We start from the raw sequence: 17703 nt of genomic DNA on the forward strand, positions 1-17703 counted from the left end.
ACCTCATCTGTATGTGGAGTAAGCTGACAGCAGCACTCAGTTCTCTGCCTACTTCCTCACTTTCCAAGCCTGCAAATGGGAACTAGTTTCTGTTCATGTCAGGTAACCGTGTGTTAAGCCATAGTGGGTCTTCATATCAACTAGCAGAAAAGCCCAAACTGCAAAGGTCTATCGGTTGATATGGGGCCATCAATAATTAATTAGAAACATTTAAAGTTGCCCCCGTGTGAGGCATCTCTTAGGCAAATAAGTAATTAGAGTGACTGTCCCCCATGTAATTACAGCCTGTGGTCTGTGCCTCAGCTTCATTACCATATGAACGTGTACAGTAAATCCCATGAACTATGAAAAGTGGGTCCTCCCCACTCTAGTGGCTCCGACTCATGTGCGCTACCAACATTTGGGCGAGAAACAGAAAGAACAAACAAGCCTAGGGGAAATCAAGGAGGTGGAGCGGTACAGTGTTTAAAGTGAGCAGAGGAGATCGTTCCTTCATTTGAATCATTGTACTGAGGGGGATGAGTAAAATAGATATTGGCAAGGGGAAAATAACATCCTACACCTGGAGAGGATTAGTGGGAGATGTGAAGGCAGCCGTATCCCTGTGAATTGTGTTTTTTTCTTTTTTTTTTTTTTGCATGACTAACAAGGTATCCTACCTCGTACTGTGTGATGAGACCGTTGGGCTCAACCGGCTCCTCCCACTTAAGGAAGATCATGTCATCGAGCGGGGTGAAGGTCAGGGACTCCGGAGCGATGCCACCAGGAACTACAGTGGGGGAGAAAAACAAGCCTTTCTGAAACAAACACTCTGCTCGGGTCTCAAGTTAATGGACTCTTGTGCAGGCACCAGGAGGTAAAAACACCTTTGACAGAGCGAAAAAGGCACAGAGCCAGGGAGGGATGGAGCAGGGCGAGAAAGAGGGATCAGAGAGACAGAGCAGGAGGGAAGTGATGAAAGGAAACTGTGGACCGGCTCGCTCTCACCCCTCAGGATGAATTGAGATTCTGGCTTCTACTGTCTGATAACAGAGCACCGTGTCTTGGAGGATGACAGTCGATTTTTCTTCTTTAGCACCTTACTGACAGAAAAACAGCAAAGTAATCCAACCTGTGGACTCCCTGAGTTCGTCTCTGCATTTTTTGGGATATAATGACATGCATCAGTTTAAAAGAGTGCACCTACTTTTTTGGTGTCTTAAATGCTGGACAGTTTCGATCAAGCATAGGTAGCGTTCAGTATTCATCTTGCTGACCGTTACCAGCTTCTTTGCACATAAGTTGACATTTACTTATGAAAGCAGAGGATTTTTATCTGATGTAACACATGTTTTGCTCAATCATGAGCTACTGAAAAAATCTTATCATGGTATAGAGGACTAATCATCTATACTAGCTAGCTAGAATAGCCTAATGTTGGCAAGTATATGAAGATCATTGCTGGATGTCATGGTACATATGAGATTGTGACTTACTAAAAGTAACAGTGCTACGCGTTATAATTTCCCCCTCCCCATTTTCTTTTGCTCTCAGACATCATGCATTTGGGTTTGCTGTAAATTTAGCTACTGTTTTTTTTAAATATATATATATATATATATATATATATATATATATATATATATATATATATATATATATATATATATATATATATATATGTTCATAGCAACAACTTCTCTATGACTTCACATCTTTTAAATAACAACAACCAAAGCATCAGTATTGGCATGGGCTACTGGCGAAGCTGTAAATTTGAACACCTGTGTCACCGGCCGAGACTGTCACAACTGGTGCATCCTTTGTGGTAATACTTTGTGATAATATCCCTCTAGCATTAACATGTAACAAAATGAGCATTAAGAGAGCACTAAAGCTTAGAGGGTTATCTTAAATGATATGTTACCATGTCTGAAAAAAATGTCCTCAGCTGTGCTTTGAAGTATCATTCACTGTATGCCCTGTTTTCACAGTAAGTGAGTTTAGCCGGATCATGAGAGACTGTGGATTAAAACACAGTTGCTCACCTAAAAGGATTACACACACAAAAAAAAAAAAAAAATGTACCGAACAACAACAACTTTTTTCTGTTTAAGATGGACAATGACTTGAGTTTTGCTCATACGGGTGTTGAGTCAAAGTCATAAAAGATTGTGTTTTCCCACAATTAGTTTATTAGTTCATTTTTAAGCTGCAGCTTGCTCCTTATTCCCATGCTAAGACTGTTCTCATCAAGAGCAGATCAACTAAAACGCCAGTCAGGCAATCATCACTGATTATGTGATACACTTGTTTTGGAAGTACAAATAAAAGGCGCACACCTGAGATGCCATAATAATAATGATCCAACTATGCTAGCAGAGGCTAATGACGCCGCAGGGAGAGACGGGGGGGGTGACAGAGGTCCAAGCAAGCTCACCTCTCTTCAACTCCACACATGACGACAATTTGCAGACATCACAGAGCTTTGCACAACTTGTTCCCACATGTACAGTAGTGTTCCCCATAACCTTTTAACACACTTTGTTGTGTGAAATCGGAGAAAAAGGAACAAGAATAACGAATAACGCTGCAGCGTTTTTAGGTGATTGAGAACCACTCTAAAAGAAAAGACATAAGGATCAATCACAACACAATTGCAATTAATCAAGTTTTTAAAAGTCCACTGACACTCACTGGGAGGTTTTGGCCCAAGGCAGTTGCCTGGTTGGTAATCACTAGGCCCTGATCACACACCAATAGTGTCTTCAGGAGAGTTTGTTTTTTTTTTTTGGTTTGGGGGGGGGGGGGGGGGGGGGATTTTTTTGGGCTTTTGACATAAATAAACCTAAATGGCACTTAGGGTCACTGAGACATTACCATTTGTATGTCTGGCAGAAACTGAGAGTCTAAATTGGGTCTCAACAATTTATTTAGCGTCATTGGTCCTTTTTCTATCATTGTGTTGTAAAAACTCAATAACTCTCACTATCAAATACCATAACACACATTCTAACTTAACCAAGTTAACTGAATTTTGCCTCATCATCATCATTGTTTTCCTGGAGAAATTACCTGTTGCCTTGGTACCATCCCTGGCACATGTAACATACAGTATAAAGTCATTTATGTACAAGTATGTAAAAAAAAAAGTATGTAAAAGTAAATAGTGTGCATTGTATTTCCTCTAAGCAGCCAACCACTGAGTACACAATCTGCTCGTATGGTCGAAAGTTCGGCTTATGGATGGATCTGCTATGCCATGTTGCACTTTATTTTTTAGCAATATCCCCCCTTGCCGAGATCTTGGAAAATGCCTTGGTGAGTACAATGTCGTCATTGACAATAACAGTAACGGTCCAAATTATACAAATAAGAGGATGAGAATTATCTTTGTGGTGCAATGCTATCTTCAGTACTTGATTTCTCTTCCTGAAATTGCTTGCTTGCTCTTTCGCCATTTAAATGATGCCTTCCAATTTTGATTCATGTTTGCTTTAAGTTTTCAAACTCTTCTAGGGACTGGTGGCAAATTAGCAGTACATATGGTGCTGTTATTCTAATGCTTCCAAAGCAAAAAAAGCAAACAAAGAAAGAAAAGAACTACCTGTGACTGTTCATTTCTTAAAAGATAGTGGGGAGACCTCTATGTTTGTAAGTTTGTTAGCCTCAGAAGCTGATAGCTAAGGCGGGCAAGGCGCGCTAGAAGAAAATCCTGCTGTATCCATGAATCCCTGACAGCCGAATCTGCTTCCTCCCAGCAGCAAACACACAGCGTAAGGAAAGCGCTACACCAGTGTTTGATTGTTGAGCCCAATAGGATGCAGGCAGGAGGAACTGTCACCGGCTGCGGCTCAATTACTGTGGTTGTGAGGGTGATGGCGGCTCTCCTTGTGACAGGGGGATTGGGGACTGTCAGGCTGTCAGACTGGCATTCAGTGGCTCTAAAGCAAAAACTCTCCATTGGTGCTGACATTCAAAATATCAAGCACAGTGAGGGCCGGAAATACATTTTTTTCTGTTTTAACCTGTCACTTCCTAACCAGTCAAATCTAATGAATAAAATTACAACACCATGTTGCATTCTGTATGTTATTCCATTTATGCTTATTCATTTCCTACTGCCACCAATGTGTAGGTGTATATAATTATGGATGCTGCTGATTTCCAAATCCACTGCTTGAGATTTTCAAGTGTTACTGTATTTTTTTCCAAAGATAAATGCATTTTGCAAAACCACTGAAGCAGTTGTTTCCTTTCCCTCCCTCCACTGGGTCAAGAATATCCCTGAGTGGCATTCAATTACACTGAAAAGTCTTCATCATTCTACATAACAATACGTGTTTGACCTTTTGTACTTCCACTCTCTGGGAATTTGCATTAGAAATGTGCCTAATCTGCTGATGTACACAGGAAAATACTAATACAATGATAAGCAAAATTGTTTTACCATTTTGCTTCCGGCCACAGCCACAGCTGATTAATGTTCCACTGGTTTCCATTTAAAAGGCTGATCTTCCATTTAGTAATGCTGATCCAGCTTATTTTGTGAGTCAATATTTGTGTTTTTTTCGCCCGTACTGGATGACTAAAGGCATGGATTTTTTTTAAGCGGTGCACAATAATTATCCGAGCATGAAGGAGCGTGCACAGAAAATGAGGAATTCAAGATGTGAAGCCAGAGCTGAGTTACAATGACATAAACAATTTAAGTTCATACATAAAAAAAAACATTCCTGTTTTCCATAATGCTGTTGCAGATGCACAGAGGTAACAATTACATGCCTTATTTCAGCAGAACCATTGCATCTTTCATTCTCCCTGTGGGTAAAATAAAACTGCCCACTCACTGTCTTCCTCGGTCTGAAAGGTGACCTCTCTGCTCTCCTTCTTGCCTTCAGGGTTGGCAAGCGCCAGGCGGACGTGGACGGCGCGGAAGGGTGGCAGGTCTCTAAGGGTGAAGTGAGACGTGTTACGGTCCACGGAGAGGCACTCTCTGACAGTTGCGTTGTTCCCTCCGCTGCCCCCTGTTGGCATGGAGTAGCGGTAGCAAAGGGACAAGGAGTAGGTGTGGCAGCGGGTGAGGTTGTAACCGAGAGGCTCCCACTGAAGGGCCAGCTGCCGGGCCTGGATCTCTACAGCTGTCAGACCCCGCAAGGCGCGCATGGGCTCTGAGAGGGACAGGAAGCAGAAAATATATCAACAAAATGCAAATAGTGGGGTCATGTTCACCAGCTTCTACACAAGATAGCACAGAAGAAGAACTGGAAACTACTGAGGAAGAAGCACACTTCTATGTCAATACGTATACCCAAAGCTACTTTTGGACAAATAATGGGTTAATCTATGAGGCCAGAGGTGAAAAACAATGCAGATTTTTCAGAACCGATCAATTAAAAAAAATAAATAAATAAATACATCTGCTGATGTTAATTATATACATATTTTGCATATTTTGAAGAGAGTATCCACAATGTTGTAAGAAAACTTTTCTAAGGATGTACTCCACAAAATTACATAATCACTGGAGTTTCAATAAATAGCCACATTACATACATTTTGCTTGACAGATCGAGTGCAGATAAATTAAGTTGATAGACTGATCCTGAGGTCAAGAACTGTCATGGGCGGTGTTTACACGTTAACTAAGATGGAACGTACTGTACTGTCTTCATTTAATGCGAGTGTGCCTGTTCATTTACACCTCGACCCTCCCCCACAGTTATGAGCTTTGACTGAAAAAATGAGTTCACGGATACAAATGGTCAAAACTAGCATCCTTTTCACCATCATCTCAATGAGCATGGTGAGCTTGAGGATTTCTGCAGATTCAGAAGGATTGTGCAGTGGAATCGCTGTTCCTTTCACATTCAATAGAGCCTGTTGAGGTTGTGCGGACTTCTAATGAGGATGGTTTTTGAGTGCTTGCCTTGTGGAGGTATTCTCGGCATGTCAAATCGGGAGCAGCCCCATTGGCTACACATCCAATCCAGCCTAAGAACATTTTGAGATCTCTCAAGAGGACGTTACTGAGAAGACAGGTGTCTGGCTACTGGATGTTGATACAAAAGAAAATTCATGTATGCTCGGGATGGAAAACTGTGATCAGTTTATTTCTTTCTAGATTTGGAGTGGGCGAGTTCTCCATTGCAGCACAATTTTGTGATTTGTGCTGACAAGACAACTGCATTTTTTTTTAACCTACAAATCTTCACCAGTACAACTTAAAGAAGGAATACTGATGGGGAAAGGGAGTCTGCAACAATAGAATCTGACTTGCACTACGAGGTTACGGAGAGGTGAATCAATGAAAAACAAAACAGCCTGAAGAGGTAGCATACAACACAACAATCTACATTCCATTTCTCCTAACGTGAATGAGGCTCAGTGGGAGACACTGCAAGGCTTTGGCAGAGAGAATCCATTGTAAATGGCTGAAGCTTGATTAATGCTGTCATGTGTGGAAGCTGTGATTGCAGATCTCCATGTCCCTGTCGTTCAAAGTGTCCAGTCAAAACACACAGGGGGGGTTATTTCTGTCCAGCAGCCTGGCCTGGAAATTCAAGTGTACTGCTGAGACATCAGATAAACTAACAGGGCGGCGGTGCCTTTAGCCTGGCACGGACTGCCAGTGCAGAGCAGAAGAATGCTGGCAGGCTGGACCGGGGAAGCAATAGCTAGAGCCCTGCTGCCTCACTTAACATAGATCAAAAGCTGCTCCACCAATGAACGGAGCAATGTCAGGAAGGAGACATCAGTTCTGAGGGGACAGAGTGGAGACGGAGACGAAAGCGTCCCGAGAGCCCTTGCTGATTTGAAGGATGTCTTTCCCAAAAGGGCAAAACAGGCAGAGTTTGGTTGATTTGTGTCTTCCCAGGCTTCCCATGGAATCAGATTGATCAAAATATACAGTAAAACCAGAAATCATCCTTCTGTCAAAAGTGCCCACTTTTAACGAGACCGGCTCTGTATAGCAATCTAAACCTGCTAAAACCAGCTCTGCCACCAGAGGCCCACTGACCGAATGTGCAGTTTCTGCTCTCCACGCCATTACTCATCATTACAGCAGCACCGCAGCAGGCTCGGTCCTGTCCTCTCCACCCACCAGTCCTCCACCAGTCCTGCCCCAAACTGACATTCAGCTTGATTAGTCTAATCAGAGGGATTAGCCAGAGGCAGAGGGAGTGGAGGAGGAATGGGGAAGCCGCACAGGAGATGAGCAGGGGAAGTGAAAAAGATGAATGAGGGAGAGTCCCTATGGGTCTGCACATTTCATCTCATTCTCCTCATCTTTAACAGCTGCCTCAGTGAGCTGCCACTGAGGTCTGTCTCTCCTGCCAGGAGCTATGTTGGAATTATGATGGAATATCAGTGCACACCCTGATACTTACCATGAAAACACATGGGGTTTGGACTGGTGACATGACAATTGTGAATGAGTTTCTCACCGCCGGGATCGATTTAACAAATACAAAGCTTTATTGATGTGCGTGACAGTTTAATGAAATACGAATACGTTGGCCGTGCAAAAGTAGAACCCTCAATTGGCTTTGACATGCTTTTTGCTATTTGGACATGTATCTATTCTGGACATGTAGATAGTCCATGACACCAGCAAGCTGTAAGCTACAGAATCTTTGACCCGCAAGACAGAATATATTTATTTGCAACTCAATATGTACATTTTGCCAAGAGGGGTCAGGTTGGGAGTTGTGACTTCATTGCTGAACAATGAATTGACTCAGGCAGAAATGTTCAAAACGTCACATACGCTGACTGACCCACTGCTATGGGTGGGAATGTCTGGGATAATTTACTGTAAGTACACAACAAATTCTATAACAAAGGTCTTGTTTTTTTTTCAATATAAATGTAAAATGTTACACATTTTATCTTCTTTATCTTCAAAAATAACAAACAAAACATTTGATGTAGTTGGACATTAGAAAAAAATTCAAGCATAAACTTAATTGCAAATTATCTAATAATAAGGGAGGGAGGATGAGCAGCTCAAAGAGGAGGAGCAGGTGGTGGTGAAGATAGTGTTAATGCTGAGGTAAATGCAGTCGCATATGGACTTAAATGGCACAAAAGAAAGAAGAGTTTAGTTTAGGAGCCATGTACATTAATCAGAACCTAATTGCTTAATTATTCTTGCATTTTATCATTTTTAGTGACACACAAGCCTTTGCATGTATTCAATAACCATTTCCTTTTCTACAACTTAACTTATTATGAATTGTAAAGTCCATCTGCAGTTTGTGGACACTTGGTGTTCACTGGAGAATTTCCCAAAGAACCGACAGTTGCCAAGAGCGTGACCTAAGTCAAGTCCAGCAAAATACATAGTTGACCTCTGTTAACATTTTTACCACTACTAGCTGCCCACTTAATGACCTCCATGGATTTGACCCAATGCTGTGTACACATGCATTGTTAAGTGGTTAAACTTTTTTTTAGAGGATTAGGATTATGTAACATTCGCACTTTGAGCCGTCCACTTACTCAGGATGGATGTTAATACCAGGATGGATGTTAATACCAGGCGTGAACAGCCTCAAGCATCTTAAGGCCTCGAGGAGAAGGGGGTGAAACATGCTATAATAATATAAAAATTCTGCTGTAATTAAGAGACTGGGAGCTTGAATGCAGGTCTATGAATGGTACATCTTCACTCAGATCACCGACGTGTGAAAAAGAAAATGGGCACATTATTCATTTAGCATCTGAACTGGCCCACAGAGGGTCTTGACCATCCTCAACAATGGCTGCGTGGCATTGCGATCGTCTCCGCCAGTCAGCACGAAATGTCACACTCGACAAAAAGGGGAAGTCGCTGTGCTAAAGGACATGGCTCTCTGTGACACATTAGGAAGACAAATTCATCCAGAGTTTTGTGTCACAGGTCCTCTGTTGTCTGCTGCTTTCTCCCCGGGGATAAGGCTTCAGATCTGAGCAATGGGAGCTGACAGGAGGTGGGCCAGTCGAAGACACTGACGAGAGTGGATCAGAGAGTGTGGCAGGTGACAGGGGCGTCATGCTGTCTACTTGACAGAGTGGCGGGGAGCCTTTTTTTTCCACCCGGATGAGCAGCACTGCGGCTAAAACACAGACGAGAGGGAACAAGAAGCCGCTGTCCTTTGCTCGCACGACATGAGAAGCTTCATACTGCACGAGCTATTCAACTAAACTTTCCTCTGTAGCTGGCTTCGGGTAAGTCATTAACCAGAGGGTGTGGTGCTTTAAAGACAAATCTTCACACGCTCTTCCATCCCGCAGTCCTCGTCTCACATGCGAAGGACTGCTGACGAAAGCATACCTCGATTGGTCAATTAAATGTGTGCCGTCATTAGAAGGTAAGCCCAGGATAAATAAAAAAAAGCATCAACCAGCTTCCATCCTGACACCGATGACAACAAACACACCTTCTCTTCTCGGTGGCTGCAGGCAAAGTACAAGTTGATAAGTGATGCATCACAACATTCTGATGCAGCTCCCAGCTGAGCCTCAGAACTTGGTTGAATCAGAGCATCAGAGCAGGAACAGACTCTGAAAACAGTCTGTGTCTTGTTTTGTGCCAGTTCTTTAAGCCTTCGTATTGCAGGATTTACGAGCGGTGTCATAGCAACTCATCAAAAGTCACATGCTGATGCGCACTTTTTACATACGTTAAACATCAGAGGAAACGAGCTCTAAATAGACCAGAACTTTTTTTTTACTTTCAATTCATCGCTTATTCTTCACCCCTTTTCATTCCTCGATTGGCTTTACAGTATGTTTGGCATTATCGCTTCTTCTTGAAAGCAATCCATCAAATAGTTGTTGGGATTTTTCAGTCTGGTGGCTCAGATTTGCTGGTCTTCAATGTTTAATATCACTGCAAAGTTGATATAGTTGGGGTTTTGGAGACCAGGTCAGTCCCAACAAGCAGAGAAGTTGCTACGATCACTCGGTTTCTGACATTTTTAGACTGATATGGTGTCGCTCCTACATTAATTTCAAATTTTGTGTTTCTCTAAGGCAACTAACATGTTTGTTAAGGTAAACAGTAACAACTCAGGTTTTCTCAAACTTGTTTCTGTCTTTCGCCCCAGGCCTTTAAAATAGACATCGTATGGTCATTTTCCAGTTCATCTTTTTATCTCAGGTTGCTACTACAATAGGTTAACACACTTTAGTGTTAAAAAATACATCAAGATCTCTTACATGCGCAAGAACATGTATAAAACAATGAAGGAAAGGAAAAGTACAATAGGTCTCCTTTAAGCTGTATTACAAGAAAGTGAACATTAGAGATTATGTTCCAGGTAGGACACCAACAGGGCGATATCAGATCATGCTAATAATTAATGCTTTCATTGAGAAAATAATCAACCAGTTAGCTTCGACTCTAATTAGATTTTTTAGGTATTTAGGTGGGAGCAACCTCAGTGCTCAGCTTAGTATGGATAGAATTAAAACTTATTTGCTTCTTGACATGGATGATATGTAGGATGATTCCACGCTCCATCTGACTCACCTGCACACTTTGTCCTGCTGATCAGAGGGGGGCCGGGCGCTCCGGTTCCCCCTTCCCCGGGCCGGGTAAGCAGGACACTGATGCGGTACTCCGTGTCTGGTTCCAGATGCCAAACCTTGTAGGTGAGTGAGCCCACACCGTGAGTCTCCGTCCACATTGACTGGCTGGCCCGGTACTGGATTTCCCGCCGGATGACCGGTCCATCCCCCACGATGGAGTTAGTGTTGAGCTGGATGATCAGATAGGTGGGGCCTGCCCGCAGGAGCTGGGGGGGAGCGATCGGTGTCGGCGGCACTGGAATAAAGAATGTCTTATCATCATACTCTATATCTATGATCCTTTTAAAATGTAGTTTTTGATATTGGTTCTGAGTGTTATTACTTGAAAACAACAGAAAATCAAGATGAAAAAGTGTCCTTGAAAACACTGATGAAAGACAGACAAAGCCAGTCATGCTAGCAAAGGGGAAGTCAAGGATTCCTGTCACTGATTTTTCTCTTTTGTGGTTTTAGAGTTTCAATAACATTATTTCTGCTCTGCCAGAGCGCTGAGTCATAAAATCGTTTTAATCACATCAGGACGACGAGCGAGAAAGACACCGAAAAGAGGAGAAAGAGACGGAGAGACCCTTGAAAAGCTGTAAATTCTTAATTTTCACTCTAATGATGCTGAATGAGAGCTTATTTGCATGAATAATGGCAGAACTAATGTTGTCCTCTCTGCGCATAAAAAAGTCAGCCTTGATGGATAATGTGACCCTCATCAACCTGGCAAACATCAGATTAACATTGTGTTTCATGGGGGGGAAATGGGTGCATTTGTGTGGACAAGGTGAGAGTTGTTATCTGGGACAATACATGGTGACCACACCTGCCTCCAGAGCCTTTTATCATGTGACTTATTCAAATATGTAACAAGAGGCATGGTGAAGGCTTCAGGTTTACTATGAGGTGTAGTTTTTGGATGATTACTTTCTGTCGTTTTGAGAGTGCGGCGAGGCGGTTGAGATTATTGATTTAAGAAATGAAATAAAATGTTCATTAGTGTCCTTTAGAGAGCGCAGAGCCATGCTAGCTGTTCCCCATGCCTCCGGTCTGAATGCTAAGCTAGGCCAACAACATCCTGACTTCTGCTCTGAAAGTAGTTACATATACATCAGATTTGTATCTGCTATAGCATCACATCTGAATGTTTAATTTCTTTTTTTTATTATTATTATTATTTCCAAGGTTGGAGGTTCATTCAATTTGCCATTCTAAAACACAGAAAACACAATGAAATGAGAATTCCAATCAGTATTTCAATAATTTCAACACAATTATTCATTCCGTGAACACTCGGGCATGTTGGTGGGTTTGAGAGTTAGAGTATAGATGAGACTTTCATCTCTACGTGTTTGTATGAGAGCTAGCCACCACCAGAAGAGGGGGAATAAGCAATCTGAAAGCTCTGAAGATGTTCATTTACATGTTGTGGATACCAGAGAATCACCTGGTTTTGCTGGCAGCTGATAGTTGGTCAATAATAACTGAATCACTGTGACATCATGCTAACAACAGACACATCTGGGCTGACTTGCATTGTGGACAAGGGTGAAATTGTGAAACGCGTTTAGTTCTTTTAGTCATTTTTCAGCCATACTGGTGACTGTATACAAAAAAATGATGGTCCTACCTATCAGACATTTCTGCTGTGCTTATTTTATGTACTGCGTTGCTTTGCTTTGGTCTTTGGCAAACCAAAATCCACCCAACAGCGACATCCCACCGCTGGTCAAGCTAAACGTTGTGTCATTTTCTTTAGTCTGTAGTCCATCAGGTAAAATAAGGTCTCCAAGTTAACTCTACCAAAAGTGTGGTAGTGTTATTACTGAGATCGGACAGCATCAAATGTGTGTAAGCGTGGATGAGGAAAGACTATTAAACTGCATGTAAGTTTAGAATGTCATGCAGGGTTTGTCTACCTAGAAGTTACCGTAAACAAACATTGTCATTGGTTCTATAAAAAAATAAAAATAAAAAAAAAATAAGAATATGAAAGAAAGAAAATGTGTTAAAAACCCTGCTGGAAAAACCAGCATAGCACCAAAACACAACATACACTGGTCTTGGTGGTGACTCACTTTTGGTGCTGGTCCATGCTGTTTTTTCCAGAAAACACCCAGCATAGACCAGATCAGATAGAATAGATCCTGTGACATATGGGTGTAAAGGCGGCAGTTGCTTAAAGGTCCCTATGATGGAGGCACCAGGTAATGTAAAGAGTAGTGAAATTAATGACATTTTCAAATATGATGTGATGCATGTGCTGCAAATATTTGTCACATCTTCCGAAACCTCGCTTACCTCTGACGATGAGCTCTCCGAAGTTGGAGATGGCAGCGCCCCTGGAGGACAGGGTCACACAGCGGTAGAGGTCCTGCTCCCCACGTTGCGCCTCCACCTGGAACGTTGCCATCAGCCGTTTGTGGCTCAGCCGAGACAGCAAGGGAGCGTCCAGCAACATGCCGTTTCGCCGCTGACAGCCAGACAAAGACCACACACAGAGGAGAAATCAGCCATGAGCGCAGCTACCCAACCATGCATGTTTACCTCAAGTCTACTCGAGTGATTAGACAGGCTGTGAGGCAGACAGGAAGACAAAGGAGGGTTGGAATTAGCCACGTGGGAAGGCGAGATAATAAATACGTGATAAATGTCACCACTAACAATGGGGCTTTGGCGTGCGGGGCCAGTGACACGGGCCTCCCGGGTTGCTGTTTACTGCACTGGGGCTCGAGCTGACATCCCCTCATCTCTGGCCATGCTAATGTGTCAGCGCTTCAGGCACGCTGGAAATTGGCTCAACTAGTGGAACGGGAAATCAGAGGCTAACACTCGCAATGAGCTGATCCAGGTGTGAGCTGCAATATATGCCACTCTCTCACAGAATAAGCAGATTATCATGTAAACTGCCCCCCCCCCTTTGCACACACTGTTTTTTTTTTCCAAGTAAGTGGGGTTTCACATCTGTGTGTTGAATTGGTTTAGGAAGATAGGATGAAAATACAAAAATAGGTGTACAGCAGCTGCCTGCAGCTACAGATTACAACTCATTTTAACTGTAGCTTCAGCTATCAATGAAATCTTCCTCTTCTGTTGTAAACTTTTATGATTTCATTTTTTTTTTTTTCTAATTTGTTGGCTAATTCCATTTTCTTTTACATATATTCTAAATTGAGTCTTTCGAGCAAGCTGTGTACAGGAGATGTTTGATTTTTAAGCATTAAACGTCCACATCCACCTGCAGCCTTTGAACGCGAGTAGATGCTTGCATTTGCCAAGTCTGCCGCCATTCCCGTCTCCTGGCCGCGAGCCCTCCGCATCACATCGCAATTAAGAGTCGGCGCAATAACTCATTAAGGTTTGGACCCGTTGATGTAAAAGATGTAAACAGCGTCTGAGACAGCCGTCTGCAATTCGGGCCAGAGGACAGCGGAGGAAATGTGACGCTAATTGATTAAGAAACATTATGCTAACAATTTGTTTGGACTACCTAAATAGAAGAAAGCGCAGCTACAGACTGGTCCAGAGAGGACCTCGACTGCGCCAGGGAGATCAAAGAGAACGCAGCAATTAGCAGGCTTGGTGTTGATGATCAAACAGGGCCCTGAACAACAAATGGAGGAACAGAAGGCAGTAATGGCTTGTGATACATCTCTATTTTCTGCCGTTATCGTGTTTTTTTTGTTTTTTTTTTTACTTAATGAGAAAAAGTAAGCCAGAGTGTTAACTTAGGCGGAGAAGTTCACCGCGGCGTGCAGTCAAATTACAAAAGACAAGCCTCGCATTGTTTGTTTGCATCCTCCTGTGTGTGTGTGTGTGTGTGTGTGTGTGTGTGTGTGGCTCCGTCAACAAAGTCGCAAACTCTGAAACTGATAAAAATGGTTCTTTCACATGCCAATGATCTTCAAAGGCTTCAATTCAGAGAAGAGAGAGTGGGGGGGGGTGTGAAATAAAATCGGGCGGAAACACAAGGGATGGATCACCAAGTATAGTGAGATCTCATTTGCAAAACGCCGTCTCCCTGCTGCCATCATTTCAAAAGTACTTAGATGTGCAGGCTTCAAGGCCAGAGGAAGAGTGGAGGCATTCAGGGATGGATTTTTGAAGACTAATATTAGCTCATATTCAAACTAAGAAAATTGAAACTATTTTCAGTTGGTGCATGAGAGAAATGACTTAAGGGGCTTTAGTAAACTAAATGCCATCACAATCAAAAAGCTACAAAAGCAGAGGCACAAACTTAATAATCCTCCGTACCCCCCCATGACTCATTTCTCCACAACAACACAACCGTTAAGAGACAAAGAGTCACAAAAACCTCCTGCATTATTCAACATAATCAAGTTACACCATTATTACTTCTATTATAGATAATGGCTCCCATTTCCTTTAACAACTACCGCACAGTTCATCACAAGGTCAGAGGAGGTGGCGTTTTCGATTTTTTTGGGCCATCGATTAAGATTTACTGTTGTACTTCCATAAAGTTGGGGAACTGGTGGGGGACAGATTAAAACCAAAAGAAAAGAAAAAATATATATATATATCAGAAGTCAGAGTCAGTTGGGGGTGCGTCATTCATTCTTTTTGTATTAATTCATCATTTACATTGGTCACAACTTTGCTTTTCTGCTCTGACAAGTCAAAATGTCTGCTGTGAATATCAGTTAACAACAGTTTGAGAAAGATGTGCACGGCAGCAGACAGCAACTTTAAAAAAACCGGTGAAAGGCACAGCCACAGTTTCTACACTAAACAGCCAAGAGATAAGGAGGGAGAGAAATTCCCTGAAAAATCATTCAGCGTTGTGGGTCGCTGAGTTAGGAGTAATTTAATACATGCTCTTAAACACTTTCTATGATACAATTCTTAATCCATTGTGTTTTCCTGTAAATTCATCACATGCTACACACTGGGTTATTCTTCCGTTGTCTTAAATACCATCCCGTTGTTTTTCCCTGTGATGTACATACTTAATTGCATTTAGAGGCTCCAGTCGGGGGTGTAGAGTTCATAAATGACAAACAGCAGAAAAGAAAAGAGCTTCATGTTCAAATAAAGGTTTTGTATCGTTTGGACACTTCCATACACTCCCATGCTCCCTCCTTCTCGCTTGTACACATGAACACCCTCTCTCGCTCTCTCCATGCTGTGAATCTGCATCACATGTTTTTATCGTTTTTTTTTTTTTTTTAAAAATCAGTTGGTGTTGTTTTTTTTGTTTTTTTTTTGTTTTTTTTATAAAGCCTCTTTTAAAGGGGGTGTTGCAGCCCCCGTCAGCACCTCCACTTACCGCATCCAAGGCCGATGCGGCAAAAGCTGGGATATCTTGGCGTATGGTCCCTTATATGGATCTAGCTTCTAAACAGCAATCCAACACCCACAATGCAACTAATGCGTCTTTTCTTTAAACCCTGGATGCCTGGTAAAAGCCCACAGCTCTCAAACAAGCTTTCAAGCCCCCAGCTTGTAATGCAGGCTTTTAAAAAAAAAAAAAAAAAAAAACTCCCTCAGAGCCAGTTTTCCAAGAGAATGCAAACTCGAATAGGCTTCCGCTCAAAATGTAGATTAATGCATGTTTCCAGCCGCTGCCTTTATGAGAATATCGGGAGTTGGTTCATCGAGTTAAACAGCTGGTAGTGCTAAATCAGTTGGGTTTTCTTAAATAATCTCAGAGGAAGAGGGGGCAACTCAGTGATGTCATTAAAGAGCCTCAATCAAACCTCAAACAGCTTGATAAGAAATGTAGAAAACATGAAATGTGGCATTTTTGTTTGTTTAATGAATTAATTTGAAAGACATTACCGTCAAGTTTAAAGTCAAAAGCTTCATGTACGTCATGATTGATTCGCTGAGTCTTTCTCTGTTGTACTTTGTCACATTTTCTTTTCAAGTTCAGCCAAGAGTGAAATGTTTGAGTTTTTTTTTTTTTTCAATTGTTGGTGTTTGCAAGCAGGGTTTTTTTTTTTTGTGGCATTCATCAAATAAGTACCAAAAAACTGACGAAGGGAAACACACATATAGAGGATATTAAACAGACCCCTTTTCGTAGCAGACATTCGACATGTTGAAGCAGTAAAAAGCAAAGGTGTGACCAATAACGTAAATGATGGCTCCATCCATTAAGTGTTCATTAAAGTCATGTCTGTGAGCGAGCCTGCACAATACCAGAGTCCTGGAGCGAGCTCACCTAAGTGGAATGCGCACGTCATTAATGTAATAGATCCCCCATGTGTTTTCCCTGCTTTGACATTTCAAAATGTCTGCCGTGCAAAGGGTCGATTGTTTCGCCGTCTGAGCCGTGCTCTTCCTGACCGTTGGGAGAAAAGTGAACACCAGCCTTAGCAAATTCTTGGTTTTTTTTTCCTGTGTAATGTTTTAGGGTGGAAGATAACCAATGCAGCATCTGGGACCATTAAACCTGGTCAGCAGCTTGGACATTATGTTTTATCCACCTCACGGAGCTCCGCGTGCCAGTCGAGTCTCTCCCCTGACATCTTGAGATCAATGAGCCAGGGCTGTCAGTTGATTACTGTAGCTGTTGTTAATCAAACCTATGTAATATTTACATGACATTACACGAAAAGGGTTTATGAAAATCTTTTTTCTCAGACACCTTGAGAAAAATATATATCAAATGGTCATTTCAAATAAAACACAAAACTGATATATCTTTTTGAACTCCTTTACTATACAGGTTTGACAGTGTTTTGGGATATCCGCCTTGGAGACTTCTGATCTTACTCTCAATATTTATTTATTTATTTATTTTTTTTCCATAGAGGAACTGAAGAGATATTACCTATGTTCACAGTGAGGTCTACCAGTTGCCTGGAACACTTTTGTAAAAGACATCGCATGGTTTTTGCATTTCTTGTAAGGACATTTGTGACGTCACATGTAAACAGGCACCATCTGACCAGCTAACCACTGGGTTAGCACTCTATGAGGGTTCGGACGGTCCTTTGGGACGTTACCATGGAGACCATAGAGGCCCTTTGGGGGAACAAGTCTGCCACCCCTTTACACTTTATAATGGCCATCAAATATAACTGGTAAATTTCAAGTTAATCAAACTGTAGTTAATAGTTATTTCACTGTTAGTTAAAAATGGAATATGTTATATAGCTTTTACAAAACAATTGTTTTTTGTAAAGTCAC

The 17703-nt window shown here is 42.0% G+C and overlaps 1 protein-coding gene across 4 annotated transcripts in view; it reads right to left on the reverse strand.

The window, feature by feature from the left end:
- The window catches only part of ptprua (protein tyrosine phosphatase receptor type Ua), a 196891-nt gene that overhangs the window by 66652 nt on the left and 112536 nt on the right, over positions 1-17703 (reverse strand). For all 4 annotated transcript variants that reach the window (XM_037093288.1, XM_037093287.1, XM_037093286.1 and 1 more), the window contains exons 6-9: positions 12844-13015; positions 10499-10792; positions 4830-5150; positions 660-769 (exon numbers count right to left, since the gene is read on the reverse strand). In XM_037093288.1, the coding sequence (XP_036949183.1) occupies positions 660-769; positions 4830-5150; positions 10499-10792; positions 12844-13015 (897 nt within the window). The remainder of the gene's footprint in view (positions 1-659; positions 770-4829; positions 5151-10498; positions 10793-12843; positions 13016-17703) is intronic.

This window comes from Acanthopagrus latus, chromosome 3 (genome assembly GCF_904848185.1).
Source record: "Acanthopagrus latus isolate v.2019 chromosome 3, fAcaLat1.1, whole genome shotgun sequence".
NCBI lineage: Eukaryota > Metazoa > Chordata > Actinopteri > Spariformes > Sparidae > Acanthopagrus > Acanthopagrus latus.